The following is a 22,324-nucleotide window of genomic DNA, read 5'->3' on the forward strand; positions in this document are numbered from 1 at the left end:
GTATTGTTCCATTTAGAGATGGGGGTCTATGACCCGTCTCCTTGAATATGGACTCCACAGCTACTTAACCTGTAGAATATGGTGGAAATGACACTGTATTAGTTTCCAGATCTAGGCCTTAGAAAACTAGCGTCTGCCCTTTTGTGTCTCCTCTGAGATGTTGCTGCTGGAACCCAGCTGCAGTGCTGTAAGGAAGCCCAGGCCACCCCATGGAGAGGCACATGTGGAGGGGAGCAGCATAGAGCGCGCACGTGAAGGCCTTGTGAGGGAGTCCTCGTGGACCTGGATTCTCCTGCGCCAGCTGTGTGTGTGTTGGGAGGAGGGGGTGCAGGATGCAATGATGAACTGTCCCCACTGAGTTCGGCTCATTTTGTAGATTCATGAGCAAACTACATGCTTGCGGCGTTTTAAAGTTACTAATGTCAGGAGTGGTTTGTTTGCAGTGATAGGTAATTGATGCATCCCCTACTGGGGGTGGAGGGGGCAGAAGAGGCCAGCTTGCTATCCCCACAGCTGGGTCCTAGATCAGTGCTTGTTCCTTCAACAAGTACCTATTGAGTGGCCACCAAGTGCTGGACACTGTACCAGAGGATGAGGAGTTAGCAGTGAATGAGGTGGGCCTCATACCAGGCCACCTACCTTGCCTGGTGGGCACAGCTCAGGCACAGAAATGAGACGACTGTAGCCTCAGCCTGAGAAAGGGGGAGGGAGAACTGTCTGTGGGGGGGAGGGGCGCGAGGGGGCGGCAGGGGGTGAGGGGGCAGGGGCGGCGAGGTGGGGCGGGGGGGGGGGGGGTGGGGCGAGAGGGGCAGGGGGTGGGTATGTTATTTCTAAGCTAAGACCTGACTCTTGAAAAGGAGTCACCCATGCAGAGAAGCAGAGAAAGGGCAGATGGAGTACCATGTACCTGTTCTGGCTACGGTCGCCAGATTTGGCAAATAAATAAATAAAAATTTAGCATCCAGTTAAATTTGAATTTCATATAAACAGCGAATCGTTTTTTAGTATATATATACATGTGTGTGTGCGCACGCGCGCCCCATGCAATATTGGGGACATTCTGAAAAATTGTTCATTATTTATTTGAAATTCAGGTTTAACTGGGAGTCCTGTATTTTATCTGGCAACCCTAGTTCTAGGGGAAAAGGAGAGGAGGGAAAAAACGCTCCTGATTTCAAGGGACAGTTCAGAAAGCCAGATGTAGCACACAGGCAAACAGCACCCAGAGGCAAGGGAGATAAAGGTGAGTAGGAGCAAAGTCATGAAAGGTCAGCCTGCTGAGGTCCCTTTTGAGTTTCGCCCTGAAGCAGTGGGGAGCGGTGGGAGGGTTTAGAGCAAGGGAGAGACACAGTGGTTGTGTATTTTAGAGTTTGCAGGCTGCTGTGTGAGGGGTGGGAGCATGTAGCAGGAAATCAAGAGAAAGGTGTCTCTTGCCCTGCGGTGCCTGTCCTCTGCGTTGCTGCCACGAAGCCTTGAGAACACTGGGGGACGAATCTCCCCACTTTTTTTTTTTTTCTACAATGTGTTTTAAGCCATAAATTTCCCTTAACCACTGCCCCAGGATATCTCATAAGTTTTGATATGTTTAGGTTTTATATCACTCCATTCAGAATATTTTCTAATTTCCCTTAATATGTCTCTGACCTATGGATTCTTTATGTGTGTTGTATGATTTCCAAATATTTGAGATTTTTCCATGTATCTCATTGTCATTTATTTTCATTTCCTTCCACTGTGGGCAGAGGACATACTTGGCACATTCTTTGGATTTTATGAATATCGTTTGGTGGGTGAACATATGGTCTATCATGGTGAAGGTAGCACGTTTGCTGGAAAAGAAAGTGACTGCTGCAGCTGTTGAGTTTCATGCTTGTAAATGTCACTTCCAGTCAGGGTGGTTGACAAAGTTCTTCTGCTCTTCTGTATGTTTCCTCATTATTTAGTCCAGAACTATTCTGTCCTCTGATGGTGTGGGGTGTAAAAAGCTTCAATGATTGTTATAGTTTAGCCTCGTCCCTGTTTTTGTCAGTTTTTTTCTTCAAATGTTTCAAAGCTCTGTTGCTGCACACACACACATGCATGTATGATTATTATAATTATGTCCATAGGGAGTTCCCTGTGTAGCTTGGGTAACACTCATCCCCTTAAAGTCCACCATGTCTGATAGCATTACCACCACCACAGCTTTCCTAGGCTCACTGCCTGCTTAGCATATCTTTATCCATTCTTTACTTTCACCTGATTCGTGTCTTTATATTTAAAGTGAGCCTTATTATAGACAGCATATATTAATAGTTGGGTCTTTTCTGTTCACTGGAGGATCTCTGCCCTTTAATTGGTATTTTAGTACATTTACATCTAATCATTACACACATTATTGATATGGTTGACTTAGTTCCAGGATTTTACTACTTGCTTTCTGGTTTTCCTCTGTTTTTATGCCTCTGTTCCTGTTTGGATTGTGAAGGAAGAATATACCATTTTTGACACTCTATTCCAATCATTTATCAGGTTCTGTGCTAATTTTGAGTGATAAAAAAATTTTTTAGGTATTTATTTACTTTTAAACATTTATTTATTTGACCGTACCAGGTCTTAGTTGTGGCGTGTGGGATCCAGTTGCCTGACCTGGGGTTGAAGCTGGGTCTCCTGTATTGACAGCATGGAGTCTTAGCCACTAGTCCACCAGGGAAGTCCCTTTGAGTAATTTTTAGAACTGGAATTAACTCTGCAGCAGGTCCAAGGCTACAGTATGAGCAGTCCTGCCACTTCCATCAAACAATCAGGTAGATTCCATTGTAGAGGAAGATGCTGTAGGGAGCCTTGGGCAAGCCCCAGCCAACATTAGAAGAGTAATTGCTGACCTTGGAATTGACTGAGTTCATGACTGTGGGTGGTCATGTGACCATGTGGCTAGACCTGCCTGTCATGATCTGGGTGCTGGCAGACCCACAGAATCATTAGGTTGGTCAGGCCAGGCATCCAATCCATCATTGTTTAGATGTTGTATATCCCAGATCAAGCTTAGGCAGATCCAAATAGTATAACTGATATCTATAAACAGATGGTTCAAACACCAGTGTTGCCTAACACTGTTGCCCTGATGCCTCTTACATCATCTCACACCCATACATTATGTGGTGTATCCAGAAAATGGCTAATAGAAGGGGAGAAGCCCCAAACTTGGTTCAAGGACACATTGTCTTGGTATGAAGGAGACAAACTGAAAATGAACTGCTCTTCCATTACACCCCCAGCTGTGAGAGGAGGTCTCCCTAGTGGAGAAAATTTTGAGCAGTGCACGTAGCCAGAGGTGAAAGCAAGAGCTGCTTCATGGGCCTGAGAGCTGTTTTGTCACAGCCTGCTCGAAAGGGTCCCACAGTTGTTTAATGCTCTGCTGTCGCCATCTTGAAATTCATAATTGTTCTGAGCAAGGTGCTCTGCACTTTTATTTTGCACTGAATCCCACAAAACAGGTCCTGGGTAAAAGATTCCAAGACAAGTGCAGAATAGAGGACCCATAGAAGTTAAGACTGCCTTGATCTGTATGTGCCATGATACCTGTATGTGTGTGTGTGTGTGTGTGTGTCTGTATGCACAGCAGAATGCTACTTGTTAGGTCCTCAAAAATGATGACTATTGTTACCCTCTGTTGTTGACGATGACTATGAAGATAATGATAAGAGTTATTGGACTCCTCCAGCATTGTTCTTCAGACTTCATTTAAGCCTGATTAACTCACTATCCATGAGCCATCCCTCTGTTTTGCGTCACTGAAATGAAAACAGTGAAAAAATGCAAAGCATTTTTTATTCAAGCGGTGCCTTTGACCCTCAGGAATTTAACACAAACACATACCTAGGCTTTCAAACACCCACTAAGGTTTTACACACTCTTTGTTTAACCCGCATCCAAACAGTTGCATCAACAGTTCCTAAAATCCCATCCCACCCCCCACCCCGCTGCCACAGAGTCTCAGAATTCACACAGACAGGCACCCACATACTCCCAGGTCATCTGGGTGAATGTGGGTGATGTCTGTACGATTCCATCAGTTCGGTCTGAAAATTCTTGCCAGGGACAGCTGATGAGCAACCCTATCATTTTCATTTGAAAATTTCTATCACAGATTAGAAATTATGCATGTGTATGATTTCTAGTGCCTAAGAAGGATGAGAAGGGTTGGCGTCTTGAAAGGGCACTAGGTATATTTCTATAGTTTTCTAGATTTCCAGGGGGAGCCAGAGGTTGTGATTATGTGAAAACTTAGCAAGGAAACAGAGGTGATTCTGTGCCCTTGTGGAGTTTGGGGATCCAAAAACTCTGAAAACGCCTTAAGTTGAGCCACTGGGGATACAAGAGCCCTGGTTTAAGGAGGGCTACCTATGTCAAGGAGTAAACCAGCAATTCCACCACTGCTCATGATACAACATATCTGGGGGGTTAAAGTTTAAAAGCCAGGACCAAGAGAGGGTGGGCAGGAAGGACGGTGTCACCTGCTCCTTTCATATTTCCTACAAGAAAGAAAGCCCGGCGGAGACTCCTGGCTCAGTAAATGAGTCACTGGCTTTATAAGCCAAGAGAGATAGAAGACAGACTCCAGGAAACAAGCAAGGAAGAGGCTTGGAGAAGGTTTTTAGCTTCACTGTGAAGCTGTCAAGTTTCTATGCTCTTGTGGGAACTGAAGAAAACCAACAGTGAGACAGTGAGAAAGACTAGAGAAACAGCAAGGGACCAGACAGGGCTCAAGTGAGAGCCTGTGCATTGGGGCAATTTAGAATGACTGATAAAACGAACTGGGCAAATTATCCAGGCAGCTTTAGAGAGGGAGAAAATCCCCCAGTGTTTCAAGGCCCCGCAACCAGTCCTAATCCAACAGAATTCACAGCCACTGAGCAAGTCATCGCACTTGTGCCAGGCGACAGGAGGAAGATTCAAAGTGTGAGCCACTGTGCCAAGCCTCAAAGGCTTCTTGACACCTAGGATAGGACTGTTCAGACACATTGAAAGTCAGGCTAAATTTCAGGCAGAGGCCTGGATCAGAGAGAACAGGACTCCTTGGAAGAAATGAATGGAGAGCAGTTTGGGGAACAGAAGCACAAGAAAAGACTGGATGGATCCTTTCTCTTTTCTCATTTTGGATTATTTGTTTGCTTAGCCTATTTAGGGAGGTACATCTCCTAAGTGTCAAGCAGTATATTTGACACTTTGTTTATTTTCTGAGCGATTCAATTTGCCAGTGTTTACTGAGCTCCCTGAGGAAGTGAGCTGGGCCCAGGCACGGAGCAGGTAGAGGGCATAGCAAAAGCGAAGGCCCAGAGATGGGAACCCACAGAAAAGTCTCAGGGAAGAGTCGGGAGTCCCTTGGGGGCCAGAGTGGGATGAGAGAGCTGAGGCCTTAGGGAAGACCGAGCTGATCTTCATACTCCAGCCTGGTGGGGAGCCGGATGAGTCCTGGAGAGATTCTGGCCCCAAGAAGCCGAGGCCAGGTGGGGGAGGTCCTCCTCAGCACATTCTCTTCCATGTGACTCTGGGGGTATTAATAATTAACCCAGGGGCCCACACAGCTGCCACCACCGCCCTCAGGCCCTCCCTGTGTGACATCCAGGCCACACTCCTGCTGCACAGCTCTGTGGGAGAAAGGAGTCCTGTTAGATACTTTTATCAGATGTGCTGGCCTGGAGTCCCCCTCACACCAGTCTGCCTCTTGGGATAGCCTCTGCCAGCTCTCTGGGCTTCCAAAGAGACTGGGCTGATGGCCGCCTTCCCCGCAGGCCAGAGACTTACCAACTCTCTGCTGGTCAGAGTCCTTCGGGCCTTCCAGAATCCTGACTCAATTCAACAATGACATCTCGGGGAGCAGGGCAGTCCTGGGAGGGAAGGTAAGCATCTTGGTTCCCATCCCAGCCTGGCCACAGATTCACTGGCCTCAGGCCTGGCCTTGCTGTCTTTGCAGCTTGATGACTTTGGAGATCTAGGGCCTCTGAGTGTGGGAACTGGGCAGAGTCTGGTGCCTGATCTAGAACCAGCCTTGGTGTCAGATCCCTGGAGAGGAGCAGGTGACCCTTTGGGGAGAGGAAGCAGACAAGGGCTGTGGCAGGAGAAGCACAGGGCATTGTGAGAGCAAAGAAGAGGTTGCTGACCTGGCTTGGGATCCAGAGGAAGTAGTGTCTGAGCTGAGACCTGAAGGGTGGTCAGGAGGCACCAGGTGAGGGAAAGAGAAAAAAGATGCTAGAACAGCTTATGCAAGGACACGGGGACATAGGAAAGCAGGATGTATTCGGGGAACAAAGAAGTTCAGTCTGGCTAGAGCTGGGACCTCATGGGGAGGAACTGGCCAGAGAGTAAGGACCAGCAGGGAAGTGAGAAGGCACAGGGCCTGATAACGCCGGAGCCATCCAGCGGCTCTGTGGGGAATGGACCAGGCTGGGTGAAACCAAGGAAAGGACTGCAGGTGGTGCCTTGGCCAAGGGGCAGGGAGGATGGGGCAGACCTAGTGGCTGAAGAGGTGTCAGAGGAAAGGCCCCCCCGCTCCAGACTAACCTGAGAACCTGGGAGGGAGAGCAGTTCTGAGGAGACGAGATGGGGTCGACTTTACACAGTGAGTTTGGGATGCCCAAGGGTCATCTTCAGTGGGGAAACAGCACAAGAGATGGGGAGCCAGTGCTCAAGGCATCACTGTGGAACAGAAACAAAGGCCTGGACATTGTCAGGATGGGCTGGGGAAAAGAATCAAGGATGAGGGGAGGGGGCCCGGCACCCTGTGAAGCCCATTGTGGGGCATCAAGAGATGTAGCCAGAGCAGCAGCTAGAAACCCAAGAGGAGCAGTCAGAGCAGCCAGAGAAGTTTCAGAAGAGGGGGGCGGTCAAGTCAAAGGCAGAGAGGACTGAGAAGCTGAAGGTCAGGGACCTTTCTACAAAGAGGCTCAAGCAGTGAAGGGGGGTTTAATGGTGGTAGTGGGCTTCCCCAGTGACCGTGATATGTAATTAGGTCTGAGTGTGAGCAAGACCGCTGCACGGGGCTGAAGAACTTGTGCACTGCACACTCCAGTGCACACACCTTTCTACAAAAATGTAACTTGGGATAAGTGGGCACCCCCTGGAGTTTGGCGGTATTTTGTGAAGCCTGTTTGTTACTGCAGTGTGGAGACTTCCCACACGGTGGCGCCAAAGACCAACACCGTAAGTCTTGGGCTTGGCTAGGGCAGGGCAGGGGTCGGTTTGATGAAGATGGTTGGCCTCCAGATTGTCATCCCACGTGTGGTGGGTATTGCCGTGGGTATTGCCCGATGCCAAGTGGCTAGGACCTTGCCCACCTCGACGCCCTCCAAATCTCTGTCAGAACAGTTCTAGCAGAAAGGAACTCAGAAATAAGCTACGCCCCACTGTAGCCTTTGCCAGGGGGGCTGGCCTGAATGGGTCCCAGGGGAACAACTCATCCCATGATCTGGGAGAGGCATGGTCATCTCTCCCACTTGTCCCTTAGGAGAAGGGAGTCTCAGGAAGGAAGGAAGAGCGCCTTGCCCAGCCTGAGGGACACAGTCACCCCACCCCACCAAGGCCCTGCTCACAGATCCCCCTGGAGGCCAAAGCTGGCTCAGCAGGAACAGTGGCAGAGATGGCCCCACCTGGGAGAGAGAACCCAGGGAAGTCACCTAATGTGCCTGGAGTAGAAGCTTACCCCCACCTGGTGTAGTGGCAGGCCTGGAAATGCCTGAATGCATGGCGTAAGGGGCCATGGTGTCTTTGAAAATGATGACATGTTTATTGCAAACCATTCTTTGAATAAGTAAATACAAAGAAGAAAATAAAGCCAGGTGAAATTATGCCCAGAGATGATGGCCACTGCTGGCATGAAAACTGGACCTCTCCACATCATTGAAAAATACCGTCATCCACACATCACCCAGACCCAAAACTCTGGCATGATCTAGAATGGTGGCCTCTCTAGACCTCACATCCCATCAGCCCCCAGCCCTCCATTCTACCTCCTGAGCCTCTGCCCCAATTCTGGCTCAGGGATGAAACTCCTGATGGCTCTTGGGGGCAGTGGATGCAGGTTTGAGTCAAGGAGGCTCCTGCTACTGGAGAATGGAGTGGCTTTTCTGGTGCCTTACCCCAGCCCTCCATGACTACTGTGTTGAGCACTTTTCCCTATTCAGAGATACAAAACCCTCACTCCCTATTATGCCCAACTCTCAGACACACACAGTGGGCAGTAGCTGTGATTGGAGGTGGTCCAGGCTGGGACTGAAGGTGAATGGAGTTGGTGGTAGGAACAGGCATACCTACAGCCCAAGATTTACCCCCTTTCAAGCCCACAACTGCCACACCACTCACTGAAGTGCCTTAGCAGAGCATGGTGCCCTCCTCCTGCTCTCATGTGACCTCTTGGTAAACGAGTTGACCATCATCACCTCTGAACTGTCTCTAGCCTTGATCCCTCTTTCCTCTATGCATGTGTCCAACTGCCTTCCGGCCATCTCCTCCTGGATGGCTAGTCCCCAGACCCCTCAGAGGCCACCTGCCCAAACTGACCATATCACCTTCCCATAACATGCCTCTCCAGGCCTCTCCACATCATTGAAAAATACCATCATCCACCCATCACCCAGACCCAAAACTGGCATGATCTAGAATGCTGGCCTGTCTAGACGTCACATCCCATCAGCCCCCAGCCCTCCATTCTACCTCCTGAGCCTCTCTTAAATGTCTCTATCTCTACTGCCCCCATTCTGGCTCAGGCCACCGTGACTTTAGCAGGGAAATGATAGCAGCCACCTTGCTGCCTCTACCTGTCCCCCCTAAGCACTGCCTGAGTGACCTTTGCAAACCAAAGGCACGACCACAGAATTCCCCAGCTTAAAGCCCAGGCTATCTATCACCCTCCATACTCTTAAGCTAGTGCCCAAAGCCCATCACCAGGTGTCCACATCCCCCAACACATACACAATTCTCCCACCACACTTTCTGCTTCCTGCCAGCAAAGGAGGCTGCTCCTCCCTACTGCACCTTGAACTCTGCTGTGCTCTCTCCCCAGACATTCCTCCGAAGACCTGCCCATTGCCTGCCTGCCGAAGGAGTCCTTCTGGGGGCTCCTTCTTGGGGCTTCAACTTGCCCTGCCCCTACAAAGCCCTTCCTAACCAGCACACACACTTTCTCCCACACAGACCGATGTGCACACAGACACAGTCACAATCACTCGCATTGGTGACATAAGAGGTGTAGAGACTCAGGGATGATCTGTCCTCATTGACAGCCCCTGAGCTCAGGGACTGGGGGGCCTGACCTCTGTCCCCTTACTTCTGGTACCCCCGGGGCCAAGCATACACGAAAGCTTCCTGAGTGAGTATCTGGTGAATGAATGAATGTGTACTGAGGTGTGTGACCACAGGCACCTTGGGGGGCAGACTTTTTATTCTGTTCCCTCACAGCCATGGTGGGAGTGGGGCAGGGTGAGGGAAGCTTCCATTTTCCTGGGTTTTGGGACTCAAACTGCATTACTTTCAAAAGTGGAACTAGCTGTGCCATATGTGAGGAACTGGGATTCACTATGGTTCTCACCACCCTCTGAGATCTATTAGAGGGATTTTTTTTCTCAGAGCAGAGCCCATTCCTCCAGGAATGAAGATGATTCAGGGCTCTGCCGTAGCTCCCAGCCAGCGCCAGGAGAGGACTATTCAGGGAATGAGCCCGACTCAGAGCCAAACAGATTAGGATTCAGTGAGCTGAGCTGAAGCTCAGACTCCACCCCTTCCTCTGACCACAGAAAGAGGCCTCTGTGAAATGGGTTTCAGCTGAGTCCTACCTCCCCTGGCTCACTGGTTACTTGGGAGAGGCCTCTAGCACCCCCTGATTCTCAGACACTGTCCCTCCCTCAGGACCCCTGAACAGAGTGGCAGAGGGCCAGGTGAAGCCTTGGGGGTCCTGTCTGCTGGAGGTCGCCCCATCCATCCCTGGCCCTGGTGGGAAAAGGGTGGGGAACCAGGACTGGTCACAGACAAGGACAGTAGGTGGTGATAGGTCCTCAGAAGGGGTGAGTGGGAAGCCAGAGGACACAGGTTTCTAGGAGGAGGTGACGTTTGAGCTGTTTTTCAAGTGAATAAGGGAGAGGAGCATCCACGGAGAAGGGAAGCTGGAAGAGGAGGCCAAGGCCAGAGAGGAGGGAGCATGTCCAGGGAGCCTCAGGGAGGCTGATGTGGTGGAAACAGAGCAGGAAGGGCTGGCAGGACAGGTGGGAGATGAGGTCATCTAGGCCACATCTCTTGTGTCTTGGAGGCCCCACCACAGTCTGGATTTACCCTGAGGACATTGGGGAACCAATATGACCTGATACATGGTTTAAAAGATCATTCAAGGAAATTCCTAGGCAGTCCAGTGGTCAGGACTCCATGCTTCCACTTCAGGGGGCCTGGGTTTGATCCCTGGTTGGAGAACTAAGATTCCATAAGTAGCATGGCACAGCCAAAAAAAATCACTCGAGTTGTTAGGTACATAGGAGGAGGCAGGAAGGCCAGAAAAGGCCACATGCGGAAATGTGGCCAGACACCAGACAGAGACTGATGACTGTGAAGAGCAAGGGCGTCGTCTGTTAAAAGTGGGAATTTTCTGGAAGTGGAATTCCAGACCAAGAAAGAATTCCTTCGACAGTGCCCTAGTAAGCCCCTGTAATCACTGCTGCCTCATCAGTGTGTGCGTGCGTGTGTGCTAAGTCACTGCAGTCATGTCTGACTCTTTGCGACCCCATGGACGGTAGCCCGCCAGGCTCCTCTGTCCATGGGATTCTCCAGGCAAGGATACTGGAGTGGGTTGCCATTTCCTCCTCCTGCAGATCTTCTCAACCCAGGGATCAAAGTGTTGTCTTACGTCTCTTGAATTGGCAGGCTTAAAACTCAACATTCAAAAAACTAAGATCATGGCATCCGGTCCCATCTATTTACTCCAAGGCAAATAGATGGGGAAACAATGGAAACAGTGACAGACTTTATTTTCTTGGGCTCCAAAATCACTGCAGATGGTGATTACAGCCATGAAATTAAAAGATGCTTGCTCCTTGGAAGAAAAGCTGTGACAAACTTAGACAGCATATTAAAAAGCAGAAACATTACTTTGCTGACAAAGGTCCATCTAGTCAAAGCTATGGATTTTCCAGTAGTTGTGTATGGATGTAAGAGTTGGATCATGAAGAAAGCTGAGTGCCAAAGAATTGATGCTTTTGAACTGTGATGTTGGAGAAGACTCTTGAGAGTCCCTTGGACAGCAAGGAGATCAAACCAGTTAATCCTAAAGGAAATCAGTCCTGAATAGTCATTGGAAGGATAGATGCTGAAGCTGAAGCTGCAATACTTTGGTCACCTGATGTGAAGAACTGACTCACTGGAAAAGACCCTGATGCTGGGCAAGATTGAAGGCAGGAGGAGAAGGGGATGAGAGAGGATGAGATGGTTGGATGGCATCACCAACTCAATGGACATGAGTTTGAGCAAGCTCCAGGAGTTGGTGATGGACAGGGAGGCCTGGCGTGCTGTAGTCCATGGGGTCACAAAGAATTGGACACAACTGAGCAACTGAACTGACTGAGCACTACCTGGGAAGCCCCAAGCAAGGGCACCAGGACAACTGTATGCCACTGCTGCCCCGTGGGCCAACATGCAACCAGACCTGAGTCCTCAGTGAGTGTCGAGTGAATTAATAAACAACAGAACAACCTCTGGTAGCAGGATGGGTGCAGGGAAGGGGTGAATGTGAGACATGTTAAGGGCATAGGGTCTACAGGACTAGGAGGCTGAATTGAGGTGGGGTGAGAGAGAGGGACGCCAGGGGTTCATGCATTTACTCGTGCGTTCACTCTCATTCAACAGTGGGAATTTTTTGAATTCGTGAGCCAGGGACACTGGAGAGCTGTACATTAGGAGAGCTGTATCACCTACAGAGCTTAGAGCCTCACAGTGAGCACACATGAGCACACGCACTTCCTGGTGGTGACACAAAGGCATGAGTCCATAGGACGTGGGGACAGAAAGTACCAAGGAGAGGCTGTCTTCAGAGAAGGTGGTCAGAGTTTGCCTTGCTGTGAAGATGACTTTACACGTGGGCACGGACAGACTGGTGCCAGTTTTGAGAGCTCCAGAGAGGCCCAGCCTCGCTCAGGTGGGAGCCTGGGTGTTTTGCAGTGGTGCTTTGCAGAAATGAGAATCAGGGAAGAAAAGTCCCTCTGGGAAGGTCATGAGATCTGGTGGGTCATCCAGGGGCTCAGAACAGGAGAGGGCTCTGCACAGAGGAAGACTTGGGATGTTCAGCAGTGGATGGATGAAGTCCTGTGACTGGATGATATTATAGGGTGGAGGAAACAGAAAGAAGAACCCAGTCTCTGGAAGCAGTCCCCAGGTCTACTGATACAGAAAAAAAAGGGTGCTGCAAAGGAAGGCAAAGAGGAGGAGCTGGAGACGGGGGAGAATGGGGTGACTTGTGTCTCTGGTAAGAGAGGATGAGGGAGAGGATGTCAGTGCCCCTGAGGGCCCATGCCGCCCTCACTCCAAACCTCTGGATAGTCAAGACCAACCCTCAGGAGGAAAAGAGGCAGATATTTAGAAATCTTTTAAAATCCCTCAAACCACTTCTGGATATCTGTGCAGCCTCTAAAGATGATGGACTACAGAGTGAAGCCTGATGGGTGGGAGAGCTTTCAGGGTTGGAGAGCTTTCAGGGTTGGAGAAGACCAGTGTTATTTTACTGAGGGGAAGGGTGGGGGAGTGGAGCTGACCCTTTGAGTTCAGTGTGAGGTCAGCCATGAGCTCCACCTCAGCCCACTCCAGGGGAGAGCCAGCATTGTAGCCCCTTACTGAAAAGACTGGGTTCTGGCCCCCTTGGCCAGCAGGTACCCAGATCTTGCCAGGGTCCTCACCCATGCTCCCAGAGTGAGCCTGAGCTCCACAGATGCTGGTACCCAGGGAGTGGTAAACACGTGGCCTAGCTAAGAGCTCAGACTTACTGGCCAGATAGTGGCAGGAAGGGCAGCCTGCCCCCAGAGCAGGGAAACTGAGGCTGGCAGAGGGGCAGGGCTGAGAAGCAGTGTCCAGACCCAGAAGGTGTCTGTCTGATGAGCAGGCTTCAGGCCTTCCTATTCCGCTCCCTGAAACTGGCCCTGATCATTTCCTCCAGCCAGCCCAACCCAGCAGTGGCCGCTCCAGGACCTGTTTCAGATATAGGGGCCTGAAAGTTCTCGTGGAGCCCACGGGATCTGTGGAGATACCAGGCAAGCCAGGCTCCCCGGTGCACTAGATTTGGGGGAAGCGACTTAGCAACAGCAGCAGCAATAGGAAGGAATGTCTCCTTCCTGCCTTTGCTAATGGTTCTCCGAAAGCCGCCCAATTCCCGTGGATCCCGACTCCAAGCGCTGAGAACTCTCAGCGCCTGCGTAACCTCCAGGATCCCTCTCGTCTCCACCCTGCCCGGTCAAGCCGGTGGACGCCGCGGGCCACCCCCCTGCCGGGTTAGCAGAGAGGGCGGAGCGAGTCGCGGGCGCCTCCAGGGGTGCTAGAGCCTCCGGCGCGCAGGGGGTGGGGCCCAGCCGGCCAGGGGAGGAGCGGGGCGTCTGGGCGGCAGGCGGCGGAGCAGAGGGAGGGGCGGGCACCGGCGGCGGCGACAGCGGCAGCTGCGGCGCGACCTGACCCGGCAGCGACGAGTGCACGGAGAGAGCGAGGTCCGCTCAGCCAGCGCAGCCATGTGAGTGTCCCCGCCGTTTCCGGGGCCCGGGGCGGCGGTTCTGGTGCCTTCCCCCGTCTGGGGAGTCCCGGATCTGCAGCCCCCGCTGCGGCCCTGTCCCGTGTCGCCCCATTCCCGGGACCCAGGCACCACGGTGTCGTTCCTACCCTCCCCTCGGGCGCGGAACAGGGCCACAAAGGCTGCCGCCTCGGGGCCTGCCGCACCCGGCGCTGCCGCCTCCCCTCCCACGGCCAGGCCCAGGCGGCCCGTGCCCTGGGGCTCTGGGGTGGGCCAGGCCTGAGGGTGGGTCCTAGGCGTCAGCCTGGGTGCTGGCACGGACGCTCACCGGGAGCCCCGCTGCCCTCGCCGCGGGAGAAACTGAGCTGGGAATGGGGAGAGGGCCCCGAGGGGCACAGGCCAGCCTACTAGATGAGCTAATCTCTCTGGCTCCACCGGCTGGACTAAGCCGCTTTGGGGCCCGACCCGAGGTAGCCAATCTGGTCTTGGACTGGACTCTTCGCCCAAATCTGGCGGAGGCTGGAGAGAATCGCCTGGTTCAGTGGGGGAACAGACCCTGTACCTGAAAATGAAAGGTTGGTGTGGGGACTCTGCAAGCAGCCAGGCCTGGGCACCCTGCGGAACCGGTTTGGGGAAGGGGCTGCTCACCCGGGCTAGGGTTCTGGGTAAGCCTGGCTTTAGCACCCTCTATTCTCCTCTCCCTGAGACTAGAGTCTGGCCTCAGAGATTGACCCATCTCAGCCAGTTCTGGGTAGCTTTCTAATACAAGTCGGGGTTGGCTGGCGGGCCAAGCACCTACTGTGTGCAGTCTAGTGTAACATAAAGATGGGCCATCTGCGGGGCTTGCCCTGGGCCTGTATTGCCCAATTGTCGGCACAGCCTTCTGAGGACGGTTAACAGACAATCTGGCAGATGCAGAAACTGGCCCAGAGAGGTTAAGTAATATTCTGAAGGTCACACAGCTGGTTTGGAGAGAAGTGGGAATTAGACCCAGGTCTTAAGTATTGCCACTGTACTAACTACTTCCCTGGCATGGAGGGTAGAGATGGGGTTGGGGGAGAGATGAGAACTGGAGTGTGAGGTACAAAATAGTCCAGGGAGACAGGAGGCTCATTTCCTACTTCAGCCCGCCCTCCCTGTCCTGGGTCCTGTGGGGCAGCAGTTGCAGAGGGGTACCTGGAAATGGGTGGGGGTGAGGGGAGCACACAGGGCACCGGGCTGGGTCCTCCCTGGGTGGAAAAGCAGGCAAGGAGGACGTGGCTGAGTCACTGCGGGCCCCTCGCTGGCTGCAGCTTCGACTAGCGCCTCTGCTAGGCCCAGCCCGGGGGAGGCCACAGGCTTCCAGTGCGCCGCCGTCCGGGGAATGTGACCAGCTGACCAGGGAGGGGGCCGGCAGGAAGTGAGGCCACCCGGCCGCCTCCGCCCGGTTCCGGGGTGGGGGGTCCCAGGCAGCACCGCGGCCCCTCTCCCTCCCTGCTCCCGCAGCTGCGGCATGACGTCAGCAGCCGGGTTTGGGGCAGTTGCCATGGAGACAGGGGCAGGCTCGGGAGGGACCCCATTCTTCCTCGTAGCCGCCCCTGGCCCGGGTTATTTTTAGCGTCTGTTTACCTCTGTCCTGGGCGGCCCTGCGGTAGGGCGGGGCGGGCTGGGGGACTCCCGGGAAAGTGGCTGGCCTGGCATTCCTCTGAGCTAGGCAGACAGGTGGCAAGACCTCCTGCCCCACATAAGTGCAGCAGTTTCAGCCTGAAGAGGGGATTGAAGGCTGTGGGATCTGGGGCCACGCAGGCGACCAGTGTTTCTTTCTTAGCTGCTCCAGCTGGCCATGCCACAGGTCCCAACACCCTTGAGACCTGGGTTCTTTCCCATCTCCAGAACAGACTTAGAGGCTGGCGAGTCCAGAGAGTCCCCTGACTTATCAGTCAGCCCCTCCTCCGGTTGAGGTAGACCCTCTCTCTTAGCTCAAGGGGTTCAGCTTTTCTTCCCGCCCCCCGGCAGGGGAGATCTTGCCTAGTCACCCCCTGGAATTGTCAGTTAGATTAATATTGTGCTGGTCATTTGGACCGTCAGATCCCTGTGGCAGAAGCCCAGTCAGAGAAAGAAAATTGATGGGAAGGTCAGCCTCCTTTGAGTCCAGCCCACCCACTCAGTTCCAGACTCCCAGGGATCCCCTACCATGCCCTATCTTGGGGGGAGGGGGGTGGCGGGGGTGAGGGGGGGGGAGCGGGCAGCAAACTCCACTTGCTGATACAATCAGAAAGGAAGAAAGGGAAGAGGAAACTGACCACGAGTTAGGGGAGTTGGGGGGACAGAGACTGGAAATGTATCTCTGCAGCAGCTCAGAGCATCCCAGTTCCATCAGCCTCCAGCGCAGACTCAGCTCCTGCCCGCCTCCACTGCTTTGGTGCAGGGCGCGGAGGACGCCGCAGTGAGCAGAGCAGGCAGGCCTCAGCCCCCAGAGCTCACAGTCTGGTTAGAAGACAGACCCTAAAGGAGAACTGACAACAGAGTTATGTGACCTCAGGGATCAGAGAGAGGAAGCTATGAGGTGCCTACAAGGGAGAACCAATTGAGGGCAGGCTTCCTAAAGGAAGAAGTAGTAGGGTAAAGGAAAAAGAGAGCGAGCTGGTCAGGCTGAGAGTAGTGGGAAGGGGGTATAGGGTCAATGAGAGCTGCTGCTTGTAGGCCTGGAGAGAATTCACGGTAGCTGGAACAGAATGACCTTGGGGGAGCAGAGGACTGTGAGGGGAGGAGGAAGGTATGTGAGGGGAGGAACAGAGCCTGAAGGTCTTGTGGGTCATGTTAGAGAGTCTGGAGTTTATCCTTGGGGTAGGGGGATGCCCGTGGATGTTTCACAAGAGTTCAAATAGAGGGATGTGAAAGATATATAGGGTCCTGGCCCTGCTACTTAACAGCTGGGTCATCTTGGGCAGATTAATAATTGTTAATAACAGCAGTTAATATTTGCTGTGTGCTTACAATGAGGTATTGTATCCACCCCAACTTCCCTACCCCACATGCAATTCTCCCTTCCCCGAAAACTCCCAATAGAGGAAGTATCTCATTTCATCTTCCCAATAGCCCTGAGAGATAGTTGTTGTTATTACTGTTGTTATCCTCATTTAACAGATGGATATCTGCAGCCCAGAAACATTAGGAAATGTTTTTCCTGAAGTCACACAGCCAGTTAGCCTCAGGTTTCTCATCTGTGAAGTGGGGCTAATAGGACTCACCCATAGGGTTGTTGCCAGAATTAAATGAGATGATGTTTATTAATTAAGTACAATGCCTGGCATAGAAAGCACTTGATAAAGGACAGTTTTTAATATTGTCAGGTGACTGAAGTTTCAAGAGGGGTAATGCTGTTATTGAATGAAGAACAGATCATGGGACTTCCCTGGTGGTCCAGTGGCTAAGATGCCACACTCCCGATGCAGGGGGCCCAGGTTCCATCCCTGGTCAGGGAACTAAGATCCCACATGTCACAACTAAAGATCCTGAGTGCCGCAGCTAAGTCCCAGTGCAGCCAAATAAATAAAACTAAAAACAAACAAACAGGTCATTGTGGGTTAGCATGGAGACAGGGAATCCATTAGGAAGCTGTTGTAGGATTCTAGGTGAGAACCGGCGATGGCTTGAACTTGAGTTCTAGCTGAGGGGGTGGATGTGATGGGACAGATGCCAGAGATGGCAGGAGTAGGTGACTGAGTATATGTGTTGGTGGGTAACAGAGACTGAGGCATCCAGAATGATTCTTAGTTTCTGTCTTAAACAACTGGATACGTAGATGATGGGCCTGTCATGGAGAGAGAAGGGAGAGTCAGGTTTGAGGAGCAAAGTGGTGACTTTAGTTTGGGGACTTCAAATTCAGCACATCCCTAGTAACCCACTCCAGTTTGTTACTCAGCTTCCGGGAGGCATCAGGCAGGCAGCTGGATGAACAGGCCTGGTGCTCAGAAGAACGGTTTGGGCAAGGAAGAGAGAAGGAAGCTGGGAACCTTTAGATGGCATTGAGCTGTGCGAGAGGGGCCCAGTCCATGAGTGGGGAGGAGGATGAGGACAATTCGGGGATGGGGAGAAAGACAGATCCCCTGTGGGAAAGTAAGATGTGCAGCCAGAGGGAGAGGTAGAAAGCCAGGGATGTGTTCCTTGAAATCCAAAGAAGGAAAGGCTTGAGGAAGAGGAAGAGAACTGCCCAGTGAAAAGCTTTGCTCAGATCAAGCAGGATAAGGACTAAACATTGAATAGGCAATTCAGCAGCGGGGAAGTCACTGGAAACCTTGTCATCCAGACCAGTCAGGAATGCTGGGTACAGAAACTGGACAGAGTAGGAAGAGGAGTGGGTGGATGGGGAGAGGAGGTGGAGGTGGACATACCTCTTCAAGAAACTTGGCTCTGAAAGAGCCAAATAGGGTGAGGGGTGGGGTAGCTGGAAAGAGACTGGGAGTCCACAGAGGGGTCATTTCTTTTTATAGTTGATTTATTTACAGTTAGCTTTGTATTGAAATAGAATATTCACACAGAAAGGGTACATGCCCTAAGTGGACAGCTCACAGTACATTTTCACAAAGGAACACACCCATCTAGGATCAGGAAATAGAACCCAGATTAGGAAACAGAACATAATCAGTACCCTGTCAGCCCCCTTGGGCTCCCTTCCAGTCGCTGCTCCCCAGGGCTAGTGTCACTGCTATTAATAGTCACTACTATTCTGACTTCTGCCACCACAGGTTAACTGGTTTTGAACATCATATCAACTCACACGTATCCTCTCTTGTGGTCTTTCTTCTTTCACTCAACATTATGTCTGTAGAATTCATCCCTGTTGTTGCATGTAATTGTATATTGTTCATTCTTTTCATTGTATAACATTCTATTATATCTACTGGTGGGCATTTGGATATTTACAGGGTTGTTTTCACCTTTTATGTGGGAGTGACTGGAACTTGTTTGAGGTTTGTGGCGAAAGACTGAAACATCTTCCATGGGAAGGGAGAGGGATGGCTAGGGCCACACGTGAGGATTTCCCGCATGGGAAACAAGAGCCTGGCTGAGGTTGAGACTTGTTCTTTTCCAGCCCAGCTGCTGTGCCAAGACCTCTGGTGGCTCCCACTAGCCTGTGTGCAGGTGCAGAGAAGGCAGGGGATTGGGTTGCCCAGGGTTGGTTTCTGCCAGGTAAGGGAGTAGCCCAGAGTGCCGCGGATATTGGTAGCAGGCGGGCAAGCTGGAGTGGTGGCTGCAGATCCAGGCTGGGGAGAAGGCTGTGCTGGGAACGTGGGATGGAGGTGGCAGGGAGAAAGGAAGCAGAGGCAGGTTATGAGCTTTGTGCAGGGCCATGTCTGTGCAATAACTGCTGCCTCTCCAGCGACTAGAATAAGATTGTTACTTAGTAAACAGTTGAATAAATGAGCTGAGAGCTTCAGGAGGTCTCAGGTAGAAGGCAGGTGAGGTGGGGGTGATGGAGAGAGCCTGAAAGTTGTGGTCAGTGTGGTTCTGATTTAGGAAGGGGGGCACTCCAGAGCCAGGTGATGAGGCTGGGGTCTTCCAATGGAGGGTGGCTGCAGGGAGCAGAGAGAGGTGGGCAATCCACAGGAATCGATAGCTGCCAGAGGAGGGGGGCACAGCACTGTCTTCAAGGAGGGAGGGGGAAATAGCACTTCTCATACTAGGATCCTAGGACATCTTGCATCTGCATCTGTATCCGGGGGTGGGGGTGTCTGACTGGAAATGCAGATGCCTGGGCCCACCTCAGTCTTTTGGGGAGAAAGTAAGCCCAGGACGGCTGAATGGAGCATCAGGGAGCAGGAGTGTTTAGGAGTGGGGGAGCACCTAGCCCCTCTGACGGAATGAGATGTCCAGTGGACCCTGGACATGGTGGCCTCTATCCAGGCAAGAATTGGATGGGGATAGTCAATGGAGAGATACTGGGGGCAAGAAAGGGCCAACACCAAGGGGATTCAGCCCATGCAAGCTGGGAGCCAGAGGATGGGGCCTCTGTCTTAGGAGGCAGTTTCTGCTAGAGAGAAGGCGCTGATCAGCAGTGGGACCTGATCCTCTCCTCATGGCCTAGGGGTGGAGGGAGTCCCCCAGACTAAGCACCACTTCTGTGGGTGGAGGGATGGGGTTGGTGCACGGTGCTGTGGGGCTCTCTGCACCCAGTTCCTTCTCTTCCTTCTGGGGGCAGCAGCACATAATATGGGGTTGATCCCTGTGCCTACTTCAAGGTCCGCCCTTCTCAGCCTCAGGGTCGCCTCATGTTCGGTGCCTCTCTGCCATCCTTCCGCACAGTCCCTCCACTCAGCACCCGCAGCCCTTACTTCTGCTCTCTCAGAAGACCTCACACACCCAGAACCCCATCTCTCAGTCCTCTGAACTTAGCCCTCTCAGCACCCTCCAACAGGCGCTCTATGAGCCCCCTGTGTTAACTACACTCAGTTCAGCCCCCCTCCCTCGTTGTCTTCACTCGGTTTAGCCACGCTCGACCCAGCTGAGAAGATCCCCGCCAGTCCCCAGCCCGAGGGGAACCCCCAGTCACCCCTCCCAGAAGCCAGGGGGGCCGAGGGCCCGGTGCCCCCCTGATCGGGCCGGTCCCGCCCCATCCCGGCGGGCTGAGTCAGGCGGCAGGAACTGGGCGGGGGGCGGCGCCGGGAGGAGCTGAAGCCGGAGCCAGAGTCTCTGGGAGCGAGCACGGAGGCCAGCCGGGCCGGCACCGAGGGGCCCTGGGCCGGCGTGGACTCGGGAGGGCCAGCGCGGGGGTTAAGGGGCTGTCCCGGACCTACCATGAGCGCCAAGAAGAGAGGTAGGACCCCGTCTGGGGCTGCGGAGGCTTCGGGGCTGTCCCAGGGGCGTGCGGGCCGAGTTCTGGGCGCCCGGGGCGCGGGGTTCGCCGGATTTGTGTGGGGCTTTGCCGAGGATCTCTTCCCTCTAAGGTCCAGGCGAAGGCGGCTGTCTGTGACTCAGTTTCCCGGTAGGAGTCTCAGGGAAGAGGAGGGGCGGGGCCCTTCTCGGCACTGCCCCCCACCCTGGGAATCCCCGGGCTCTGGGCGCCTCCGGGCGGGTGGCGGCTAGAGGGGAGCAGCTTCCGCGGGGCGGGCGGGTCTGGGGAGCCCAACCTGCGCAGGCCAGGCCTGCCAGACCGCTCCGCTGGGCTCCAAGCATGCACCCCGCCCCGCCCCGTGACCTCCCGCGGCCTCTCGGGGTGCGGGCGTGGGAGCTCCTGGCCCCACTTGGGGGAGGAGGTCAGGGGCAGGGCTGGGGAGCCCGCCCCACGCCCGGGTAAACAGACGCTTCCGCACATTCTTTGCGTGCCCCTCCCCTTTCCTGCCCCTTCCCAGCCCAGGGAGGGTCCCAGCGCGACCCCCCTTCCTGCCCCGCGCGGCAGGCGGAGCCTGCACCTCTGCAGGAAGTGGGGGCCGAGCCGAGGCCACGCTGAGTCCGAGACCGAGTCACCCGCGGCCGCCCTGTCATTAGGGCCCCGGTGCGTTTTGGACTGCCGGCGGCAAGCGGTGGTATCCGGCAGGACTGAGAAACAGGCTGGGCTGCAGGGAGGGGGCTTCAGGGGCCTGACTGGCGCTGGACACCAACCCCCTCGCCACCCCCAGGGAGCCCCGCGCGGACTCATTCCATGATGTCCCTGTCGGTGCGGCCGCAGCGCCGCCTGCTCAGCGCCCGGGTCAGTAGGAGCCAGTCCTTCGCAGGCGTCCTCGTAAGCCAGGAGCGGGGGCCCAGGTACGCAGCAGAGTGGGGCTGACTGGGTGCAGAGAGGCTAACCGGGTTGGAGTGTGCTAGTGAGGGTGTGGGGGAGGACTTCTTGCCTCTTTCTGAGTGCAGTCTCTTCTTCAGGAGCTTCCCGGCCTTCAGTCCTCCGGGGCCCCCTAGGAAGCCCCCGGCGCTCTCCCGAGTGTCCAAGATGTTTTCAGTGGCGCACCCGGCCCCCAAGGTCCCGCAGCCTGAGCGCCTAGACCTGGTGTACACTGCGCTCAAGCGAGGCCTGACGTAAGCAGTGCCTTCCCAACTCCTTGTCCCAGGATCCCTCCCTAAGGCCTCTACCCTTCCTGCTAATGGGAACCTTCCCCAGCTTCACTCCCTCTCCTCACTGCCCCTTCCTTGGGCAGATAGAGGCTGGAGAAGTAAGAGAACTCTGTGGTCACCGTTTACCCAGGGCTTATTTGGAAGTGCACCAGCAGGAGCAGGAGAAACTCCAAGGACAGATAAGGGAGTCCAAGAGGAATTCCCGCCTGGTGAGTGAAGAGTTGACATCCTGTATGTCCTGGTTTAATGCTCTTTGCTCTTGTGGTGTTGAGGGGCTGGGCAGGGCCAGTGCTGGCTAACATCAGGGCTGTTTTCTGGGGTGACTCAGTCCAGGTGTGACTAAAAAAGGGGTATCAGGCAAAACTGATAGGTTTCTTTCTTCCGCCTTCCCAGGCTGCGTGCACTTTCTGCCTGTGACCCAGTGCCTACCCCCTGGGAACTTCCAGTGGGGTGGGTCAAACCCCACTGACATGGACAGCGGGAGATTATGTTGAGATTAGGTTTTGGTGGTCCTCAGCGAGAGCTGTGGTTTTTTCTGGGTAACAGTTCAGGGCTTCGCGGAAAAAGAACCAT

General features: G+C 53.5%; 1 protein-coding gene and 1 long non-coding RNA gene across 11 annotated transcripts in view; one reads left to right on the top strand and one right to left on the bottom strand.

The window, feature by feature from the left end:
- Positions 1-22,324, top strand: part of RIPOR1 (RHO family interacting cell polarization regulator 1) — a 45,651-nt gene that overhangs the window by 15,857 nt on the left and 7,470 nt on the right. For 3 of the 10 annotated variants that reach the window (XR_015145562.1, XM_086351065.1, XM_086351066.1), the window contains exons 1-4: positions 20,364-20,519; positions 21,322-21,448; positions 21,563-21,715; positions 21,882-21,960. Coding sequence is in view for 9 of the 10 variants with exons in the window: in XM_086351065.1 (XP_086207191.1) it covers positions 20,501-20,519; positions 21,322-21,448; positions 21,563-21,715; positions 21,882-21,960 (378 nt within the window). In the remaining variant the exon portion in view is untranslated. Of the gene's footprint in view, positions 1-13,611; positions 14,299-20,359; positions 20,520-21,321; positions 21,449-21,562; positions 21,716-21,881; positions 21,961-22,324 lie in introns of those variants that run through there. The other 7 variants (XM_086351068.1, XM_086351071.1, XM_086351069.1 and 4 more) reach the window with 5 other exon arrangements.
- Positions 36-6,679, bottom strand: LOC147353425 (uncharacterized). The gene is made up of 3 exons (XR_015145623.1): positions 6,544-6,679; positions 5,788-5,870; positions 36-69 (listed from the first exon to the last, which is right to left on the bottom strand). It is a non-coding gene; the product is annotated as an uncharacterized LOC147353425 (long non-coding RNA).

This window comes from Bos grunniens, chromosome 18, assembly GCF_055505025.1.
Source record: "Bos grunniens cultivar Pamir isolate PY7600 chromosome 18, Bosgru_T2T1.0, whole genome shotgun sequence".
Classification (NCBI taxonomy): Eukaryota; Metazoa; Chordata; class Mammalia; order Artiodactyla; family Bovidae; genus Bos; species Bos grunniens.